The following is a 22866-nucleotide window of genomic DNA, read 5'->3' as shown; positions in this document are numbered from 1 at the left end:
AGGCAAAAGCTTGACATGAAAATGTTCCAACCTTGTATAGCAAAATGACCTATACCCAGGGCTGCCTTTACCTGCCACTAGGCCCTGGGGCTGAGAGGTTTCGTAGCTCGGGGCCTTCTTAGATTAGGGGCCTATCATGAGCCAGTCAATAATCTATTGTTTTAAATGACAATGTTCGGGGCCTTCTTAGATTAGGGGCCTATATTGAGACAGTAAAAAAAAAAAAAAAAAAAAAAAAAAAAATTTTGAGAGGCCCCTGATCTTCGTAGGCCCTGGGGCTTCAGCCCAGGTAAGCCCGTGCATTAAGGCGGCCCTGCCTATACCTCACAATAACATTTTGGTGTCATGAATTGTACTTGATGAATGCTGTTTCGGAAGCAGTGAATGAAGGCATTTATTCATATATATTTCATTACACACAAATTATAAATTTTATTCTTTATTCTTACGACTGACACTCGGGGTAGATTAGTAGCTCTCAACATGTCTTGTGATATGAATGATTGCCTTTCTGTTTTAGCCCTGTGCTAGTACAGTGACTTTATATTTCACACATTTTTCCCCAAACAACATTTTGATAAAAACCTTCCTTGTGACCAGGGGGGGGGGGGGGGGGATCAGGGGTTATGATATCACTTTGTGTTTTCTCTCTCACTATTTCACTATTTAAAGCTGGGGTATATGATTTCTGATTGGTCAAAGTTAACATGAGCTGTACACTTTGACCAATCAGAGCGAGGCTCCGATTCTCTGTTCTTATTGGCTGTTGGGACTGTCCATTCACTTTGGCACGACTTTGTTGGTGTAGAGTGTGTCAGGGAGGGACCATAGGGGAGGGACCAAAGAGAATAAGTGGAGCGGTTGAGGTATTTGAATTCGAATCTCTATCCCAACTGCCATTTTCTCCCCAAATCCTCCACCCCAGCTTTAATACACATGATGTTGACTCTTTGTTTTATGGTGACAATGTTTGAGTTTTGTAAAAGTACCTATAGTGAAAGCATTGGTCATTAGAAGTCACAGAGCGTTTTCTGATGTGGTGAAAACACATCAGAAACGTAATGTAAAACAAACAATAAAAATCCATTTTCTTATTCTGTCCTCCAAGCATTCCCTTTATAAACAAGAAGATGAACTGTATGACTCTAAGTCAATGCAATAAAATGATAATAAACTAATTTTTAGAGTACGTAAAGTAGAATAAATAATCAAGTCAAGTAGAGGCTTTTTTTCAACATAATAGAGATATTTAAGCCTTGTGTCTGCTTGAGCTCCCCAGCTGAAACATATACTGTGAGTATAGTGTAAATGATTAGTAAGACTCGCTCAGCCAGACATTCCCATAATCTGGCTTCAAGCACAACCACACACAGAAACAGATCACTGTACAGGCGCTCATGTGACCAATGGTAAACCTATACAATAACATTTTGGAAGAATTGTACACATGTGTCAACGCTGTAAAATGGGGACGCCAATGAGTGCCAAGATAGTCATGTACTGTAAACTGCTTACACCTGCTGCTGCAATGATAAAAGTTCCCTTCCTTCAGGCATTAATAAGGTTGATTACTTACATTAAAACAACTATTGTTGTTGGTGTTACAATTTTCATAAATGTTTGAAAAGGATATACTAAGTTGGCAATATCTAACCAATTGTGTAAATTGTATAAATCAAAAAATAACACGCACAGATCTTGCATGTTAGATATGCATGTTAAGCAACTTTTTAAGATTTTTTTTTTATCATAAATCATATCATTAACAAACTATGAACAAATCCTTCTAGAATAACCTTCAGAATAGTGCTAAGAATGATAAAGGAAAGGTTAGTTGAAAGTGCTTTACAAGTAAATATTTTAAGAGTATTGAAAAAACAAACACATTTTTGAGATAATGGCCGTTAAAGATGGTTGCAGAGGGGCGATATAGAGACGCAAACAGACAAGGTTTAGTCAAATAAAACACCTTAATGTACACTTTGGACCTTTTATTTACAGTGGTATAAAAGCAGACATGTTGTCGAAGCAAAATAGACAAGAATCTCAAAATTGACCAGCGCTTGCAAAAAAGAATATGTTTTTGCTTGCAGTGTCTCACCTTAATAGATCTGTTGAATATTATTGTGTGACAAACACAAAGCCTCAGTAACAATATATACAAACCCACTGCATACACTCTTCATGAAAGCCATGACACATAAAATATAACACTGTCACACCCACAGATACAGATCATTCTATGGGCCCTCATGTGATGAGTGTGACCGATAGCAAACCAATGCATTGCACCATTTGTGCACACTGTAAATGTGGACTGAGTGCTAATATCACACATTTTCAATTGTGAACTATAATGTATACGAGATAGAAGAACCAAGTGGGACATCCTGACCAGTGGTGGAATGTAACTTAGTATATTTACTTAAGTTCTGTAAGCCGGCCTACATAATAGCCTAAGTTTTAGGCACTTGTACTTAATGTTCTTAAATCTTTTCTTCTCATTCCTCTACTACACTAAAATGTAATGGGAAATATTCTACTTTAGACTCCAATACATTTAGGCCTTTCTGATAATGTAAGTTAGTTACTTTACAATATAAAGAATGTAAATTATACACCTACCTACTATCCAACAGTAGCCTATTAGGCCTACAAGCACAGATGAAACATCAGTTGATTAATTGATAAGTTGATTGACAATAATGCATTAGGCTTACATTAATGTATCAGTAATTACAATCTAATATAAAATGGTAAATCAGTCACTTTCACTTTTTACTTTAAGTGGACCTACAGTAGGCTACATTTTTATGATTATACTTAGTGTAGGCCTACATAAACTTAGGTAATGTTTTCAATGCAGGACTTTTACTTTTAGCAGCGTCACTATTTAAACCGTTTAGTAGCACTTTTACTCAGTAAAACCACCACTGACTGATATGAGCCTGTCTCAGTGTGCGGTGAGGAGGAGACCTTTGGTTTGCTCAGCTCAGCCTCCCGCCCGTTAGCCCCGCCCCTCAGATGAAGCCCTCAGTAGAAGGGAGACAGATGGTGGCAAACTGTTGAAAAGTTTGAGCGAAGACGGGCTGTTTATCCGCACTTTGGTGACTTATCACGTCATCTTCTTCGCCCCACAGCTGCTCTCCTCACACACACACAGCGCGATGGTGTGAATGTCCAGCCGTGGAACGAGTCTTCATATCCGCATCCAACCCGGAGCGACTTTAGAACTTCAAGCAAGTAGACTTTTTTGCTTGGTGATTTTCTGGAGACTGCATGGTAGGCTACATACTACGTCCGCTCGTTTTCAAAGGGGGCGATCGCTTTCAATAGTTATAACGCTTGTCATTGTTTTTCTATAATGTTTACCAAAGGATTGTCATTGTAGCCTACATGTATTGTTTAAATACTGTAAAGAATATTCATTTGTCAGCTATCCGAACCGCCCATACGTATCCAGCTGAACATCTGCCTTTTGGCATGCAGCGTTCCTTCCTCCTCTCCTCCTTGACGCTTGCGTGTTGTTGTCTTGTGCGCAAAATCATGTCCACGTCCACTTTCCTACTGCTTTGTTCATGTGTTTTTAGTAGAAAAACGGGCTGATAAAACATGAACACGCACGTAAACAGAGTGTAGAGTTATTACGTTCCCCCGAAAGAGAATAACAGTTTTGCGCTGCAGGATGTGTGCTGTCTTTCTGGCGGTCAGGGACGCACGCTCCTGTGGGATGCGACGTGACTGACAGCGGAACCGTGCGTGTCATAATTGGCTTAGAAATATTATAGGCCTAATTATTTTTAAAGTGATCAGGAATCTGTTTATCCTATTTGCACTACACTGAGTACCCCCCGCAATTAGGAGGTGAATTGTTGGGTATTTATAGCCGATAATGTGACAGTCAATGTTGTTGTGACAGACAGATAGGCTATGGTTAGTTAGTAGTCTTATTGCTTTGCAGATGCATTTAATGTCTTGGGCGCCGAAGTGCCCTATCATGATGTTGTTGTTGTTGTGTGGATTGTTTATTCAGTGAAAACTTTTAAAAAAACATGACAAAATGCCTGATATCATTTCTAAGAGCCTTTAAAGTGATGTTTTGCTTATTATGTCCCACCAACAGTCATTGTTATTACAAAGTTATTCAATGTGCAGCGATGCAAAATAGTCAAAATGAGTATGCTAATAGTTTAATTATATGCATTTTCTGTCAATCTAAAGCCATGTGGATGATTTCTACCTTTGCCGACTGCCTGAGACACCATGCTGCCATACACACATACCAGCTATAAAACAAACAGTAAATGTGGTTTGAAGTATAATCACACTTAAAGGTGGAATCAGTGATTCTGGTGAACACTTGTTGTTAAGGCTGTGTATTAACACTGGATCTTTTTCACTGCACACACAGTACGTTATGGTAATGGATCGTGAGGAGATATCCACTGATTGTTTGTGACAAAATGTGATTCTGACAGCTAGCGTTCTCCAGTATCCAGTATAGACTCCACCTTTTTAATTGATGTGTTCTTCTATGTATAGGCCTATAATAATTGTACATGCTTTAATTCCAGAAATCGATTATTTATACTAATAGGCCTACTTAAAAGTCACATAAATTAAGCATGGCTACTGCAAACCACATTGTATAAGGCTATTTGACAGATCTTTATGCACGGTGTCGAAGTCGGCAAAGGCAGTCCACCATGTTTGCAGCAGCATGTTATGGTGTCTCTGTGTCTAAAGCATGTGTGTGTGGACAGGGTTTCTTTATGTGTTATAACGCAGTCAGTGAGAAAGATGGTGGTGGTGTGTTGTAGTCCTGTTAGCCCACACACACACACACACACACACACACACACACACACACACACACACACACACACACACACACACACACACACACACACACACACACACACACACACACACACACACACACACACACACACACACACACACACAATACACACTGAAGAAGAGCTCATTTGAGACCATTCTCCAGGGTCATGTGACCACACCAACGTCCAAATGACCATATGAAGCAAACTGATGTCAGATCAGTAATACATCTTAATGTCTTACTACCAGAATACTTAACACAGACGCAGCTCAAGCCCTTTTTTTGTGTGGCTGCTCTTTTCACTCCAGTGGCTCATGGCACTCATGGCTTTGTGATTACGGGAACACAGTTGCCCTCTGGTCGTAACAACACTCAACTCTGGTGAATGCATACATGATGACACACGTGTAGTAGGCCAGACCTTTTAAACATTGACGAGACCACAAGTATGCGGCGTGGCTTCAGTAGTAAGCACAGTACATTCTGTCTGCATGTCTGCCTGTTCCGATGGACTTTCCAGATCTTCTTTGGGTGAAATAGTTGCGCGGCTTAGACGGTCAGGGTTTAAGGAGAAGTCACATGAGGTGATTTGAGTTGTTGCTGCAACAAAAGCCAGCACCGTGGCACCACTGAGCTCTTTGGAATTAAAAACCTGGACGCTCGTTATAAAGGGGTGAAACTTGGTTGCCCTAAATTTCACTTGAACGAACAGTATAGTTAAAGTTGGACACAGCAATTCTGTAGAACTCTTGTTGTCAAAAGCATTTTTTGTTGTTGTCAAAATCATTGAATATCTCCTCACCGTCCGCTACCTGTCTGTATGGAGTGTGCACTGAACAAAATCTGCTCTTAATACACAGCCTAGGCTCTGTAAAAATGGTTTGTAAACAAAGGGTATATTAACAAAGGAGTGGCCGCAGTAGCTATAGCAACATGCACAAGAATAGGTTGTGTATCAACACTGGATTTTTTTATACCAGCGCGCACACAGTACTTACAGGTTCAAGGATGGTGAGGAAGATATATTCACTGATTTTGACAACATGCGTCCCCCAGAATCGCTGATCTACCTTAAACTTGAGATATAGAATCTTTTCAAGAGATCACATCGACAACTGTTTTCAAGATTTCAATGCGGTCTCCTGTGAGTCTTGCAATGCGGGCTTCCCTTTGAATTTGTCTCTGCCTCTTAAGAAGGTATTGCAACACAGCTGACCTGCGTTTAGTCACGGAGGGGATGAAGGTCAAGGGAGGAGGGACATAAATCAAACAGAGGGCACTGGCTCTCCTTGACGAGCTGTAAGTGCAATATTTGTCATGATCTTCTAAAATGACTCCCCCCCAGCCCCCTTCAGTGAAAGGCCCTTTTGTCCTGTGAGAAGCTGCTTGCACTGTGCATATAGCGATGCACCTTTTAGTATCCTGTGCACGGGTTTCTCACACACCCTCTATGGTTCACCACCAGTCACTCACTGGGGTGCACATCTGTTTTTCCTTCCACACCGTGCATGTGCTCGTCACAGACGTTGGCCTTTAAACCCCCTGATCGCAGAGCCATTCCTGTCACTGACTGCACCTTCACCACACAGGTTACTGTTACTGTTGTCATAAAGAAAACATATCTCACCCAGACAAGTAGTGTGCATGACTTTGTTGGTGGACCACATCTTTCTAAAGAACTAATGTTTTGGTTGTGGCCTACTGCAAACAACCTAGAGTGAGTCAGAGGCAAAGATATACTGTTTATAAAAATATTCTACATAATAAACTGGGCCCATTTCAATCTTTCAATTATCCACTAATAAGTTCTTTCATTATTTTGGATATAATAGGCCAGAGATTTTACAAATTATGTTAATGCTTTTGCAAGAATGTGTGTGTTCCCAGTGTGCTCCATCCTGAAGTAGTGAAATGCTCTGCTCCTCTCGGCTCACTGCTTTGATGCAATGGCACTGAGGTCTTTTTCTACCTCAAGTCTTTCCTCTTCGCTGCAAAGCTTATTGAAGTCAAGCCAGGAAAATTAAATGAATATATTGGATTTTTTTTTAAGGTTCAAACAAGTTACCCACCAAAATAAGTACTTTTTTAAACTTTCTTGATTAATTTTGTTTTTGTCAAATAATGACTATAGAATAAAAAAAAATAATAAAAATGTTGACAAGATACATGTGAGAGTTGGAATGGCACATTGGGCCATTTGGCCGATATATCAGCTGAAAGTGGCTTACAGATATGTCCTATTGGGATATAAGTTATTTAGAAATAGCGATGAAAAAATTATACTGAATGCAGGTTACATTTTTCAACTGCAAAATGTCAAGGAAATACAGGGATCCTTATCATGGATGTATTTAAATGGTATGTGATTATGAAGAAAATAACAGAAATATTTGCATGAAATGATACATTATGAAAAATAGTTCATTTAAAAAAAAAAAAAAAAAATTCTAATCGTAATAGCATTTGATTTTAAAGAACTGTAAATGAACTAGCTTTGAAAAATCTTTCTATTCGAAATTTAACAATAAACAATAATTGCTAGTGCAGCTACTGTGCACATCTTTGTATTTTCCAAAAGAGATACAAACTCCTCTAGACATATTTGTGAAAACCACATTGAGGTGTCAATCCTCTGGGTGGGTTTTTCCCATGGCAGCAGCAACTGACATGTGAGGGGGCGTTGCTAGGAGACACACACTGAGTGACAGCTTACGTGGTGCGCACTTCTGACTGGGGCATGTCTTTAGCCTTTTATTGCCTATGAATGTCGACAGACGTTTCAACAAGTCCACGTACGTAGCCTCGTTTTTAGCAATATAAGCCGTTTGTTCCTTCTCAACATTCAACAATAAGTAGGAGCCATTACATTGTTCAGTTTTTATTTACCCAACACCATGGAAGCTAGTTAACTTAGCTTGCTAACTGGTTCATTTATTGGTTGTTGTTCATTTCAACACCTGCTGCTGAGTCACTGGACGCTCTAGCATGTTCAGTGTTGTGTTCATTCCACTCCTATAGACTGACAAAACTCAAAGGAACTACAGTAGTAGTCCTGTAACCTCTGAACTCCAACATAACTCTGAAAATAATGAGTTCTATTATCAGAGAGAATAAACATGCCTAATATAACGTCAGCCCTTGGCCCCTAAGTAAAGATACATACATTATTTTTAAGATATCTTCATGAAACTTACAATAACTTTTTGTATAATTATTTTTTCAGAAATGTTAAAAATTTGAAAATTTGGCAACATCTAACTTATTATATTTTTCATATTATAATTAAAAAAATACTGGAACAGAATGCATTTTTTTCATGCTATTAAGATGAAAATGTTTCGCAAATCAGACACTTAATAACACATGAACAAATCCTGTTATAACCGTAAGAAAATGGCTAAGAATAATCATGTTCAAGTAAGTGCTTTAGAAGTTTGCATTGAAAAAAACTATTGATAATTGCCGTTAAAGATGGTAATAATAATAGCCTACAGACAAAACAACAGACAATGTGTATGTCAAACAAACACCCAAATGTATGTTAGACTGTTTGATTGATACTAGTATAGAAGAAGACATGTAATGGAAGCAAAATAGATGAAAACATTTAGAAATTGACAGGTGCATTACAAAAAAACATTGTTTTGCCTGCAATATGTAGCCTATAATCTGTAGCTCTGTTGAGTGTGTAAAACATATTGGACATCCTTTGTGTTTAGCAGTACATGATGATGGGACTTGTTTTGCCGCATCATGGTGGCCACTAGTGTTTGACTCTAGATTACTGGAGTTAAAAGGTTGAGACCACGTCATGCTGATTAGCGCTGCTGGTTTTAATCTGCTTACTACAGACACCCACTGGATCAATCAGTGTGTCCTGACACTTTCAATTAAAAAGTGTGTTCATAACCTGTGTGGCATGTTCCAAAGTGTTTCACACCCACGGTCACACACACACACACACCACGTTCCTTTGAAGCATGCACGACCTTCCAATTAACCCTGCTGGATTAATCCCTTGCTCTTCTAACACTGCTGGCCTTATTAAAGCATAGCCCAGTCCCCCCCCTCCTGCTGTTTGTCCACGCTCAAAACGACATGTTTCCTTGCGCTGACTATCTCGACTTGTGTTTTTCTTTGCAGCTCTGCGTTGGAGCTGACTTCCCATAGACTGCTCTGTTTGTCATATAGGGCAGGAGAGAAAGGCCTTGTTCACCCATACTCCCTCATACTGGAAACATGCAGGATACTGGCAACATGGCAAGAAGATCCTCCATTCCAGTGTTACTTCTCGCAATATGCTGCTGCCTGGCATCTGCAGGTAGGTCCCTCTTCTCGTTGCTTATATCATGTGAAACCAATAGATTCGATCTGAAATGCAAAATTGGTGTTAATGAACTAAAAATAATTAATTTCTTAATTGGTAGAAAAATCAAACCTCATGCAACTCTGGTATACCAGGATTTAATGACTATATTTTCTATGCCATCAGGCCTAAAAGTGCTTTGTTATCAGAAAACCACACCTCTCTGCCATACGCAATGTGGGACTTTCCACTGGTTCTCTCAGCATGCGTTGCTAGACAGCGCTTGTCACAGTTGAGAGTCAGAGGGATTTCTATTAAAGAAAGTGCTGACAGGTTCAATCTAAGAATTTAGATAGTCAGCGAACTACATGTAGCTGCTGTCAGACTCTGATATAGCTGAACACCCAGTAACTTCCAGTCCTTAAACTGGCAAACCTGAACTCAAACTTACCAACCAAAGACAGTGCTGCCGAGGTGAATATGGCTATCAGTGTGTCATATCCATTAAGGTAGGGCTCTACAGGATGTGTTCAATTCCTGACACAAGCCACACTAAATAAACGCTAGTTTATTAACACTAGATAACACTAGATAACAAATATATACCTCTCACTGTTAGTCATATGATCAACAAGTTCCCAAACAGTTGTATTTTGTTTGATCCTATGTTTGTCCAATTTTTCAGACATGGCCCAATGTGAAGGACTAACTGATTAACAGACATTGCCCTAGTTATTTCAGTGTTGCCGTCGTTCTTTTTTTGGCTGTTTTTTTTTTTATTCCGATCCAACTACGAGCCTGCCGGACAAACTTACCTTTACTCCTCTGTTTAATGGCAAATGGTTGTTATGGTGCATTAGCGCCCCCTCTCCCGGTGTATGGTTCTTCCGTGTATCATTCAAACTACCACTGGTGTACAAAGAGCTATGGGCAATTAGATTTGAACAGCAGCCTGTCCCAGGCAGCCACTCTGGCTTTGCTTTGTCTTAGCAAAGAAAACATTATGGGAAAAGTCTAATCGAAAAATTACCATCCAAATTCACTTTTCCCAACAGTGAATGCTCGGTTACTAAACTAGCATATTTATTCCTTATTTAATCAATATCTTATGACTTAATAAAGAAATTAATGTCTCATGTTCTGTATCTTGTGAGACGTTGTGGTCGTATCCAGCTAGCCGTTGGTGCAGTTTCACAATGTTATGGACTTGGCCACTAGATGTAATTAGAGGATCTGTCCATGGCTGTACTATTTAATTGGCTTCGCAATTCTGTAGCGGTTTCTTGTCGCTTGGTAACTTAACCAAAATAGTCAATGGACTGACCTAAGCCTGACACTCAGTCCCACAGTGGGGAGGAGAAGTATGTCCAGTTGGCTACAATCGGACAACACAGACCACACTGAGAATCTTAGTGTACATTCCTCTTTTTCTATTTTTCAGATAGCTAGATGTCCTGTTTACAGTACAGAGACATGCTTTCACAATGCTACGGCTTTGGGCCTGAACTCGCTCCAGCTTTAATCTGCAACGTCCAGTCAGTGTAGTTTTTCCGTGGTATACTAAAGGAATAATTACCCAGTAGGAGGCATGCATGCTACATAGCTAGCGCTCCAAAAGAAGTGCGGTTGGCGTTTTTTTTTTTTTCACTGCTTTGGGTCTAATTGCCACCGTAGGTTATTATTTCAAAAGTATAGTCTGGAGGTTTGAACCGCACTCTCCAGAGAGCTGACTTTTACTCGAAACAATAGCATGTGTATAGTCAAGTATGCGCTGTGGGTAAAGCAAACGTTATTCCTCCCCTACAATGCCAGGATCTCCAACACAATGAGCTCGCGTATGAAGTTTTCCTCTAAATTCTTCCTCGTGAGGCACAACACATTGTTGTACCGTGTCACCAGGGACAGATATTTACAGTAAGACAAGCCAATGCCCTTTCCTCCAAAGAGCCCTGGCAGCGGCTCGACTCTTTGAAAGGGATTTCAACGGACAAATATCTTCAGATGCTCCGTCCCTTAGCTGTCCGAGCAGTTGGTTTTTAGGACAGGTAAAATACAAGTCCAATAAACACATTTTTTGCCCACCTCCCACATGTCCAAAATGAACTTTATTTTTTTAAATATCGCTTGGTAAATGTATCACTTTTTCCAGTTTATCTTCCACCCTTGCCTCTCTCTTATTCTTTCTCTTTCTATCAGCCTGCAGCAGCATCTGTGTAAACAGTCACACATTGCCTCTAAACTTGTCAGGAGCGCTCTTACGTAATGTTTAGATTAGTCTGCGATGAGTCTCTTCTCTCAGTGTTAACGCAACCCAGCACCCTGGGCCTCCCCCATAACTCTTTTAAAGTTAAGACTTTTCGAGCACCTTGACGTCCATATTTCAAGCCTCTGCTCTGCTCCCCTCACTGCTCTACTGTTTATAACTTTTTTCCCTCCACATATCCTTATACTAGCATTTTGTGGTCGTCTGTCCTCAATGTGCCAAAGAAGCGGTTATTTTGTGAAGGATATGCGCTGGACATTGGGCTGGGTTTTTTGGTTTCGTTGTGAAATAGAGTCTTGAAAGGGAGCCATGCCAGATATTAATTTGAGGCACTTGCCAGGAACAGCGCTGGCAGGGAAGCTGGTTAAATGCCGGCCTCGCTGAAAAACACACTCACATTATTGATTGCAAAAGTACTTACCCCATTTTTACTTATGGGGCGGCTCCACTCTGCTTTGGAATGGAAGCGCATAGACATTACAATGGAAAAGTACCATAAATCACCAACTGGACAAAAAGGAATTGAACGGCACTCTGAATCACAGTCCATACATTCAACTTGAGAGGCTTTTTTAACTGCACAGTTTTTACAGTAAACACCTTTCTTTTCCATCTGCATTTTTGTATACTCTTTGGCAGAGAAAAGTGACCGGGATGCCAAAAGTGGTTATATGGATAATGTGATCTCCCCCCGACAGTGGAGCAAAAGTTTCATCCTTATATCTACAACGCATTCTAAGGGCCAGCAAGAGCGGGGACTGACTGCCAAAATGCATTGAGCAACCGCTGTAATCTGAGAGGTGGGGGTATAGCCTAGCCAGTGGGAGGAGAGAGAGAGAGAGGCAGGCGTGGGATGGCCTGGTCCAAATCGACACACTCCACACACGTACAGCGTGCCAAACCGACACAGTCCCTTCCAGCGCTAAAGCAGATGTTGCCCCAGTGATTCATGCGGAGGAGCCCGAGCAGCGCGGCACAGTGTGCTGCTAGGCAGAGTATGGTCGGGATGTTTACATAGCAACGGGAGTCCCATGTGTGTCTAATTACAGGTTGTGCTCTCCCCCACGGTGAGGCCTTTATCTTAACAGTGTTGTCAAGGAGGAGGCCCGAGCCCTGTCTGTTTATATCTTTTGCTTATTTAATAAAAAGGTCACCCCCCCCCCCTAGTATTACCCTGTTTAATTAGCAGCACGATATGAATTAGATTTTAGAATATTTATTTTTATTTAACTTACTCTTGTCTGTCACTCTGTCGCTCTCTCCCTCACACACACATGCACAGGCATGCACACAGGCATGCACACTGTCACCCACGCACACACACACAAATACACACATGCATGCACGCACGCACACAGGCACGCAAACACACACACACACACACACACACACACACACACACACACACGCACACTCAAAGAAAGAGCACCTGAATAATCTCCCGCAGACAGGTCTTTATAGCCTCGTGTCCTCATCCAAGTCCATCATATCTTGTCAGTTTCCAGTTAAGATGACGCTTACGCAAATCTGCAGTGAAGTAACCGAATCCCCCCCGCGCCCCCTCTCTCCCTCTATAGTTCCAGTAAGCAGGCGTGTAAATAATTTCGGTCAAAGCCAGTAATGGAAGACAGCTGGGGTGATCGTGCGATGTCCATTGTGTTTCACAGCAATATGAAGAAAAAAAGAAGCTGAGCTGGATCTGGGGAGAGTAAGAGAGTATGACTTCATTGAAGAAAGATAGAGTATTTGTAAAAAGAAAAAAAAAGATTAAATATACTCACACTCAATCCATTCTGATAACCTTCAGAAAGCAGCGTAAAAAAAACGGGTGTGCAATCAAGCCATATTAGCTGCAGTGTAGTTGCACGCTTTTCACCATACTGTACAACGTGGGTTATTAGTTGCCTTATCACTTCACCAAGGTGCCAAATTGTGAGTGCCCGAAAAAAAAGTCCTAATATGGGATTGTAGCTGAAGGCTTCCAGGTGGTGTCTGTCGTCAGGTCGGCCCCTCCTGGGGCCTCACCTTCCCCACACTCCATATCCTCCAGATGAGTCCTGCTGAAAGAGCATGGCTCTATGCTGGAAGAGGCTTCTGGAAAACAGGATTGTCTGTCCAAATAAATGACAGAAGGCCCTTTACTTTGTCCTAAATAATGGAGGTTTTTGATTAAATTACAGAAACACACACACACACACACGCACGCACATACACACACGCACACAAACACACACACACACACACACACCCACACACACACACACACACACACACACACACACACACACACACACACACACACACATGAAAATGCTCTCCTTTTGTTTTAAGATGTTGAGGTTGTTGTAGGAACAACATAACCATTAGCCACTGCCTGGAATATATTAAAAGTACTGTAACAGGCTGTCATGGTCACTGGCTAACTGCTGTAATCCAAGCACATCTTATCTATCTATCTGTAGTCTTTGTATTTCTTTTTTTACTGAACATCTATTCATAGCTTCTTAATTGTCCGGCGGTGACTCTCTCTAACACTATTATTATTAAGCACCCTTTCCCGTTGGTTAACTCCCCAGTAAAGACGCCCTCTCCGACGTCCTTTGTACGTGTTAATACACGAGGCAGCATGGCATTTGACAAGTCATTCTTCTTGTTTCTTGCCCTCCCTCCCTTTCCCTTAAAGATGAAGAACCCCTCCGAGGAATGTAGGCCCTTCCAGCTGGTGTGAGAGCGCTTGTCTGCCTTGGCCTTTCTCACCTCTCTGACTCCTTCACACTGGGCTCACACTGGGCTCACACACACACACACACACACACACACACACACACACACACACACACACACACACACACACACACACACACACACACACACACACACACACACACACACACTGGCACAAAGAGCCAGCATTGTTTCACTCTTTGCTTTCTACTGATGGCATCCCGCCGCTTCTCAAAGGCCCCTGTTATCGCCGTCTGAGTGATGATGTGTTTTTTGTGAAATATCGCAGGATCAAAGTCCTTTTTTTTTAGGGCTGCGACTTGATTGATGGCAAAAAAACAAACATGGATATGCACTCAATGTGCTTGGTCTTATTTATTTAGCAAGACCCTTTCCTCGTTGCATCTTACAAATCATTTAGCCCAGACTTATTATCTGTTGATTTTTCCCTGGGTATGGAAGGGTGTGTGTGTGTGTCTCTCTGTGTGTGTTTGTGTCTGTGTGTGAATTTGGATGTTGGATTAGAACAGATATGGCCACAGAAACAACATCATTGTGATCCAGATCATCCAGTTGAGACAGGACATGTATGAAATGCGACATAGTAAACTTAACGTAAGTGCATGATGATTTACAGTGTTGTCTAGGCTCCACAGCATATTTTCAATCTTCAATACTTATTGCATTCTTTGGGCTTTACGAATTTCCGGACGTAAAGCAACAAGATGTAACTCTTCCACCTTAAAGAAAAACCTGTCTCAAAGTCCGGCGGTACACCAACTTTAAACAGGAAGTAATGCATCTGCCCCATTCCCACAGAGTGCCGTGTTGCCTGCTTTCAGCACTATGTATCTTGGTTATCAGCTCTACTGGGAGCCAAAAGTCATCTTAGTCTAAGTTATGTCTCAGGCTCGCATACAAATAATTAATAAATAAATCTCTTTCCAGCCCATCTTTAACTTTGCTCTAAACATTTTTGAACCTTACAAACCTATTTCAACTAAGGTTAGCTTTTAATAAATGACCCTCTCCAATGTAACGTTAGCCACTTAGCCACAGCATATTAGACATAATGGCAACAGTTGCATAATGTTACACATAAGTTACTCAACATGCTAACAACAGGCTGTAGACTAGAGTCATATTTGGGCAAACTCCGTTAATATTACTTTACCTTCTCAGTCGACATAGTTCTTTCGCTTCTTAATACTGTATTTGCCGGTGTTACACCAAAATCTGTGACTGCAAAGGCACCGGGTTTGCAACCCTTTGCTTACAAATGCAAGGCGGACAGCCCCTTGTGTGTTTTACCACATTGCAGTTGCACTCAGACCCTTTAGTTGGCACCAAAACGCATCAAACCAAACAAATTACAAATTGTTGCTTTAAAGATTTTGATTCAACAAGCCCCTTCAAAGTTTAATATGACCCTGGCCCAGCCTGTCTGACTTTGTATTGACTCGGGGGGATGATATTAAATTATATATGTTCAAGATTTGTAAAAAATGAAATGAGTTTGCTATGAAGGAGGTACAGTAGGAGTGACCAGAGGGCAGCTCCCCCCTCTCTGCATCCCCTACTGGGGTTGAATCTTTGTGGCTGTAGATGGAATGGCTGCCCCCTGATCCCCCACCAAGCTGCTGTCGGAGACCATGGCTCCTGCTGACATGTATGATTGATGAGTGAGGTGCCCCTGGAGCAGCGGGAGAGATTTCTCTTTCCCTCGCCCCGTTCAACCACAAAAGGCACTTTTGCAGGAAGAAGCATTCGTACTGCTGTTCGTCAGTGTGTAGGGTGAAGTTATGGCCGATAAAGTCCACTTATGGTTCCTCCACAAAGTCTTGTCTGGTTGAAAGCTTCCCACCAAGGCCGCAGCCAGGATTTTTCAAATACCAAAGTCAAAAATGCCAGACCCCCCCCCCCCCAAAAAAAAATGACTGCTCTCCTGTCTAAATAACTGATCCACAATTGATATTATTTGGCAATATGTTAGGGGCATGCTTATGAAAAAGACAATATACCCCATCAATACTATCAGTGTCAGTGTGTCCATTATTTAAAACAAAAACAGTCCTCGATTCCCAACAGCACAGTAGCCTATTGAGTCACATGTATCTGCAACTGTGTAAATTGATGTTGCTGTCACTGTACTAGTTCATTTTACTTATACTGGACCACCACCTTATTGACTCTTAACAATTTCCTGCTTTTCCCAGATAGACGGATAGGCCAGTTCTTGTTCCGTGACTGTGCTGACATCTTTTTTACTTGTTCTTTGATATCATAGGTCCAGACAGCACATGTCAGCACCCATCAGTAAAGACCTATAGTAGTAGCACAGCCACTAAAGTCTTTAGTCATATATGCAGTACACACATGCTCGGTCTCTCCCAGCTGTCTCACTTTACACAGTGGCTCCTGTGTTCCTCTGGGGAAATAGCCTTGTCATCTATCCCCTTCAAAGCCCTGTGATTTATGTCTGCATTGAGAGGTTAGAGAGAAAATGTACCCACTTCCATCAACCTCTGCTCGCTCTGTGCTTCAGATGCTGCTTGGGATTGGGCAAGTCATTTTTTTTCTTCTTCAACTAACCGTGATGGTTGCAAACAGGTGCCCACTTCCTCTGACAGGAGGACTGATGAATGATTACCAGGCTCACTGTCAGTAACAGAAGAAAAGTGTTTTATCTGCTGTACCTTTTTAAAGCACATTCTATATGATAATGTTTTTTTTGTTTTTTTAATCACTCCTTTACAAATATACACCTAATACCATTGGCAACAATACGGGCCACCTATTATGCAAAATGTACTTTTTCATGGTTTTTCAACATAAATATTATATATACATACTGTAAGAAATATAAAGGCTTCTTCGGATTCTACACCATGTTGACAGTTTCTAGTAGAAACCCAAATTACATTTTTTTAATCTGGAAATGAGCATCATGACCTTTAAGCGATTCATATCACATTATGCCAGTACACATGGAGCCTCCTTTCCCAATAAGCACACCATTTAAATTTCCTTTTTGATTTAATCAGTAAAACCTCCTTTAATAAAGTGACCAGCTACCAAAACCCAGATGTAATAAGCTCTGAGTTGATCCAAAGGTTTACCACGCCCTTACAGCCAGCCTAAACCCCTCATATACAGAGAGCGAGATGCATTTCTTCTAGCACTTTGTTTTGCTTTGTATTGAGATCCTTTGCTGTTGCTGAAGTTCTTTCATCCACGGGGATGTAACGTATCGTATGAACACCTGTTAACATACTTAAGGACCAAAGCAGAGCTTTGCGTGCACGCCTGCGTTTGCTCCACATCAACCCACCTAGATAAAATATAATCCACGGAAAACTCCAACTCTCTTGGCTGTTTTATCGATCGCATGCCAGCTGACAACATTACGCTAGATGAATCTAGCGAGAGTGTTTTGGGTGATATTGAGTTACAGACGGGGTTTGCGGGAGATCTGACTTCAGATTTCACACTTTTGATGGAGGGAGTTTACGACTTCCCTAATGGGGTTCAGGCTCACCCTTTGCCCTGCTTCCTTCATCCCATTCCAGCTCCCTCCTCCTCCTCCTCCTCCTCCTCCTTCTCCTATGCCTCTGAATTTTTTTTACAGTCTGGAGATAAATCCTCTTCATAGGCCCGGGCCCAGTGAAGTGAACTTACGCTACCCTTTATGAAAGGGCTTTGCTCACTTCCTGTAGTAGTGGCTGAAGGTTCAGGGGTGAGTGGGCTGCGCTAATGTCAACACTGCAGAGCTAGTCATTTTATTTTTTCTTCTTTTTTGTCCAAAGCCCCTTAGGAAAACAACAGCGGGTTAGAATATTACGTTCCCTCAAACTGGTTTGCGTGGTCCATGGGAATCATGCCCTGCAGTTAAAAAGAAAAGGGAGCAAAGGATTGATGTAATCCTGTGCTCCATATGGGAACTGGGATATCTTTAAGAAGGGAGGAGATATATATATATTGAAACAAAGAGCTCCCTTTGTGCTACTATGAATTACCGGCCTTATGTTATCTCAGCATCATAACTCTATTCAAAATGTCTTAAAGTTTCATTATTGTCTTTCTATGCTCCGTTGTTTTTTTTTCATCATTATTACATTGTGTTATGAAGCAAGTGTTGACATGTGTGAGGTAATCTTCACTGCTTTTGATTTTTCCCTATGCATTTGGAGAACACACAATTAGCCCAGGCCCGCTGAAGGATACTGGGAACTGGATATGTCAGGATGTGTATACACACATAGGGGCAAGGCTCTGTTTGTTTATGTTCGGAAATGGCTTTGTGGGAATATCAGATTTTTGTCCCTCGCTGGCACACAGACTGACATCACTTCCTGTACCCAAACTCTTGGCTCAGTGCCGCAGTGTGGAAGGCAACAGCGTGCATTCTTCTGGAAACGGAGGCGTTATCTCTAGTAAGATAGGAGAAGACAGCAGTGATACGTGCATCTACATTGCACATATGGGCGGTAGGAAGGCCTAGAGGAAAGAGGGGACCACTAGTAGCCGTGAGATTGCTGGTTCGATCCCCGGCACCGGACAGTAGGGTGTTATTTGTAACACCAGTGGTGGCTGATATAACATATACGGTGCCCACCATCTCTACCATTGTGTCCTTGAGCAAGGCACTTAACCTCAAACTGCTCCAGGGGCCCTGTACTATGGCCTATGACCCCCTCCGAAGTGGAAAACTTGAGAAGGGTGATATGTGAAAAAGACCAATTTCCCTGTGAACAATTGACTAACTTACTATAGCTTGAAAGTTTTTCTTGTATCTGAGAGTGACAACAGTGAAAGTACAAGGGACAATTGGGAGTAATACAAACTCATATATAGTATGTGATTGGTTTTGTTACTTGAAAATAACTGGTCCAGACAGCAAGACTGCAAGGCAACCAGTGGCCTGCATGATGTCAATTTACATAGAGAGTGATTCCTTCTCTTAAATTCGATGTGGCTACTGTGACAGTCTGGTGAAGGGTAATCCAAATGTAAGATTTTAAACCACCTTCATTCTTCCCAATTTATAAACTGTAGTCTGAAATGCAACATATCTGAGTGAGACATATTAACATAAAAGAGGTTATAGTCCAAGAGGAGCCTGCCAAAGCCTGTGAAGCGTGTCTCTAGTGTCATGGCTGCCTGGACCTCACACTGTTTAAAGTCAGTATTTACACAGTCTCTCTCTCTCCCTCCTGTATTTGGATTTACTGCGCTCACTTCCTGTCTCACCTCTAACACCATTGCAGTCAACCCTAGATGAATTTAAGGCTATGTAAATAAAAGAATAGAATTCATTTTTTTTTTTTTTGGTTTTCAAGAAAAATATCCTCTTTTTTTGTAGATTGGTCTTCTAATACCATACCCAATGTTGCTGTTGGAATAAGTCTGTTTATATTTAGTGCTAATCCCCCAAAAGGACAAAACTGAATAAATATACATTTAAGTGTGGGGGAGGTAAGGAGGAAAAGAGGTTAAGGTGCATGTCAGTCAGTGTTTGTCTTTCATGGTCATTCCTGTTCTTCCTTCTTGTGTAGAATGAGTCACAGAGAGATTGACCTCACAAAAAAAAACATGTAACTAATGCTTGTATATAATATATCATTTTTATTTGAACTGATGTGAATAGGACGTTCGGATCTCACACTTGCAAACACTGCATCCGTTTGAATGGTCTCTAGCGCTCCTTTGAACTGAAATTTCCCACTATACCCTTAATCGCTTACATGTCAACTAACATTTCCAACTGATTTAATCAGACTCTTCAAATGACATTGCGAGCGCTTTCATCTCTCACTCCTCAACATGACATTTCAGCTAACTGTAACCGAGAGTTTATCTGATTTCACGTTATACCTTAACTGATTCTGCATGACAACGCTGTCTTACTCACTTACACTTTGATGACTTCCACTGCATTTGGAGGCTCCAACTCCTTTCACTGACTGCACAGCTGTATAGTCAAACCTCACACAGTCCCTGAACTGAAACCTCTACCAGCCTCTTCTTTAACACTTCACCTCAATGACTGTGTGTGGACTTTCCCTCCCACTTCAAATGCTGTCAGCATTTTGAACGTTACATCTGCAACCTTATTCCTGGTCCATGCATAAATAAGATTAGCATTTGATAGCTGTCTATTTGGCACAGTAGTCCTGTTGAAATGTGGAATCCTTATAGGGTCTGTAACCCAGTGACAAAAATGGGTTAACATAAATAAATAAATGCCCATAACCCCGTTGATAAGATCATCATAATACATCATTATATATGCTTATTTAGTTATTATTTTATTTCCATCATTCCTATTCACTTAAATAGCTTGTCAATCAATGTTGGTCTTGCATTGAGGCGTTTGATTGGTTATGACAAGGAATAGAGACTGCTCATTGGATGGTTAAGTTAAGTTCCGCCTCCATGACAGAAGAAAGAAAACTTCAACACAGAACAAGACGATATTGATGCACAGAGATGAAATTGATTTATAAAAGTTAAACTGCAGACTCTAGAGCGAGGCTAGAGCGTATGCCTTTTGACGTGTTGTCTGTCTGAGGAGTTGGAGGACGGCCCGTGTGTCGGAGGTTAACTGTTCTAGCATTGTTTCGGTGAGTTTTAAGAACTTGGGCTATGGCTATTTATAGTAACAGGTGTTCCCTGCCGATACGGCTAATGCTATTTATAGCACAGACCTGTGTTGCCTGCCGATACATGGCTAATGGGCTAATATAATTACTGGTGTGTTATCCACGTGTGTTATATAAAGCATGTGGTTTCTTTATTCATGTACAAATAAGTGTTAATGCTGTAGTTAAAGCAGCCTTTGTTGCATTTAAAGAGTAAAAATAAGTCATAGTTACATTATTTTATCACAGTGCTTGATTTATTCATTTTTGTATTTTGATTCGGGCAATATGCTGAAAACATGCAGTGTAGCTGTGACATTGTGCACAGTTAGTGTTAATATTAATATGTAGAATGTTTGAAGGGACAATTGAACATTTGTGCTATATGCTTAAATGTAAATGTGAGGTTTATGATGGATATCATATAGTTCATGTTTTGAAAATGAGATAAGAAATGTTTAATCATAATTCATGGTTAAAATGCTAAAAAATTCATAAGTTGATCACTATTGAATTACAGTAGAATTTGGAACTGAGTTGTGAATATTCATAATGGCCATAAGTGATTTCATGACTTAGAATAGTAATAGCCTTGTTTTGTACAGGCTGGGTTTTTTTCGTTGGATTAAATTGGATTCTGGATTCTCCTGGACAAAGGAGATGGCGAGCTACCCTTGAACCATCGAGCAGCTTCTCATCCAGAGGAGTTGGAACTGATAAGCAATTCAGAGGAACATCTCAGAGGAGTTGGAACTGATAAGCAATTCAGAGGAACATCTCAGAGAAGTTGGAACTGATAAGAAATTCAGATGAACACTTTAGAACCTTTCAAGCAATCTGTGTATTTCACTGTGAGATATTGTCTGTTAAATTGTCTTATATAAGAGAGGAAACTTTATTTTATTTTCTTATGACAAAGCGCTCTTTGGGAGTAAAAGTTAATATTTACAACATATTTTGTCTGGTGGTTTCATGTGTCGTCAATGGTTTATTCACTCAGCTCCTCCCGAACCTAGAGCAACTGTTCTTTACCTAAAATAGGGTTACCACGGTTACATAAAAGTTGGCGAGCTAGCCAGGAGCTTTGTGACTATTGACATACATGTAAACCACCTGTAGCGCCACCTACAGGTCAAAACGTGAATTGTAGATTTATCTTTTTTTTGCGTTTTTGCTGCTTTTCTTGTTGAAATCTATACATTGAGGTTGAACATCGTAGTCTAAGTGTTACACCTTTGAAATGGAGGTTGTTGAGACAGAAAATATCAAAGTGACAAACTCTGTAATAGTTAGTGGACTATCCTTTACCCCTCTAGATGAGGAGGTTTTTGATTACCTAAAGCAATATGGGTCAATCAGCAGGATAATTAATATTGACAACCCCCAATCTGAGTTCCACAAACAAGTTATCATTGAGTTTGAATCAGGTGCGACACTGCAGTCACTTGCAGACCTATTACCCTTCGACAGGCCAAGTACTGAAGACCCCAGGGTCTTTCACCATGTGAAAGCACTGGCTAGTGTTTACAGCAGCAGGGTGGGCACTGAGGTCACTCACACTTTTATTTCTGAGCTTAAAGGCTTAGCCAAATTAAGTGGCATGTCATTTGAGGACATTTTGCGAGATGAGTTGACAAAGATAACAGAAACTATTGTAGCACAGACCCCAGCGGAAGAGGTGCAGATAGTTCATGACCCTACCCCTACCCAACCATTAGTGACTCCCTCACTTACTGCCCAAGCTCAGCCCAGACCCCCACCAGGCCAATGGGGACAATATCCTCAACCCAGTGAAACAAAACTGAGCCCTGCTGAAACCCCACTTAGCCCTCACTATGGTGGACTAAAACCAACCCTAGTTCAGCCCCACACTGAGCCAGTAACTTCTTTAACCCCACCTCTCTTAAGCGATCCCAGGCCCAATTTTACCTTGTCCCCTGATCATCTCAGCACACCTGAAGTTCAGAGAGTAGTAGTCGAACACATTGTGAAAAGCACAGAAATAGCATCTCACCTGCACTCACGTGCTAAATTGAGGCCTTTCTCAGGCAGAGTCCCTTGCTCCAACTATGAGGTAGACTATGACACC

The 22866-nt window shown here is 41.1% G+C and overlaps 1 protein-coding gene across 1 annotated transcript in view; it reads left to right on the top strand.

Annotated features, from left to right (window-relative positions):
• Positions 1 to 3074: 3074 nt before the first annotated feature.
• Positions 3075 to 22866, top strand: part of tgfbr3 (transforming growth factor, beta receptor III) — a 78981-nt gene continuing 59189 nt past the window's right edge. The window contains exons 1-2 of the mRNA XM_080032869.1: positions 3075 to 3282; positions 8987 to 9164. Coding sequence (XP_079888995.1) covers positions 9083 to 9164 — 82 coding nt within the window. The 5' untranslated portion in view covers positions 3075 to 3282; positions 8987 to 9082. The remainder of the gene's footprint in view (positions 3283 to 8986; positions 9165 to 22866) is intronic.

This window comes from Ammodytes marinus (genome assembly GCF_949987685.1).
Source record: "Ammodytes marinus genome assembly, chromosome: 8".
In the NCBI taxonomy this organism is placed as follows: domain Eukaryota; kingdom Metazoa; phylum Chordata; class Actinopteri; order Uranoscopiformes; family Ammodytidae; genus Ammodytes; species Ammodytes marinus.
This window is presented reverse-complemented; position numbering and strand designations above follow the sequence as displayed.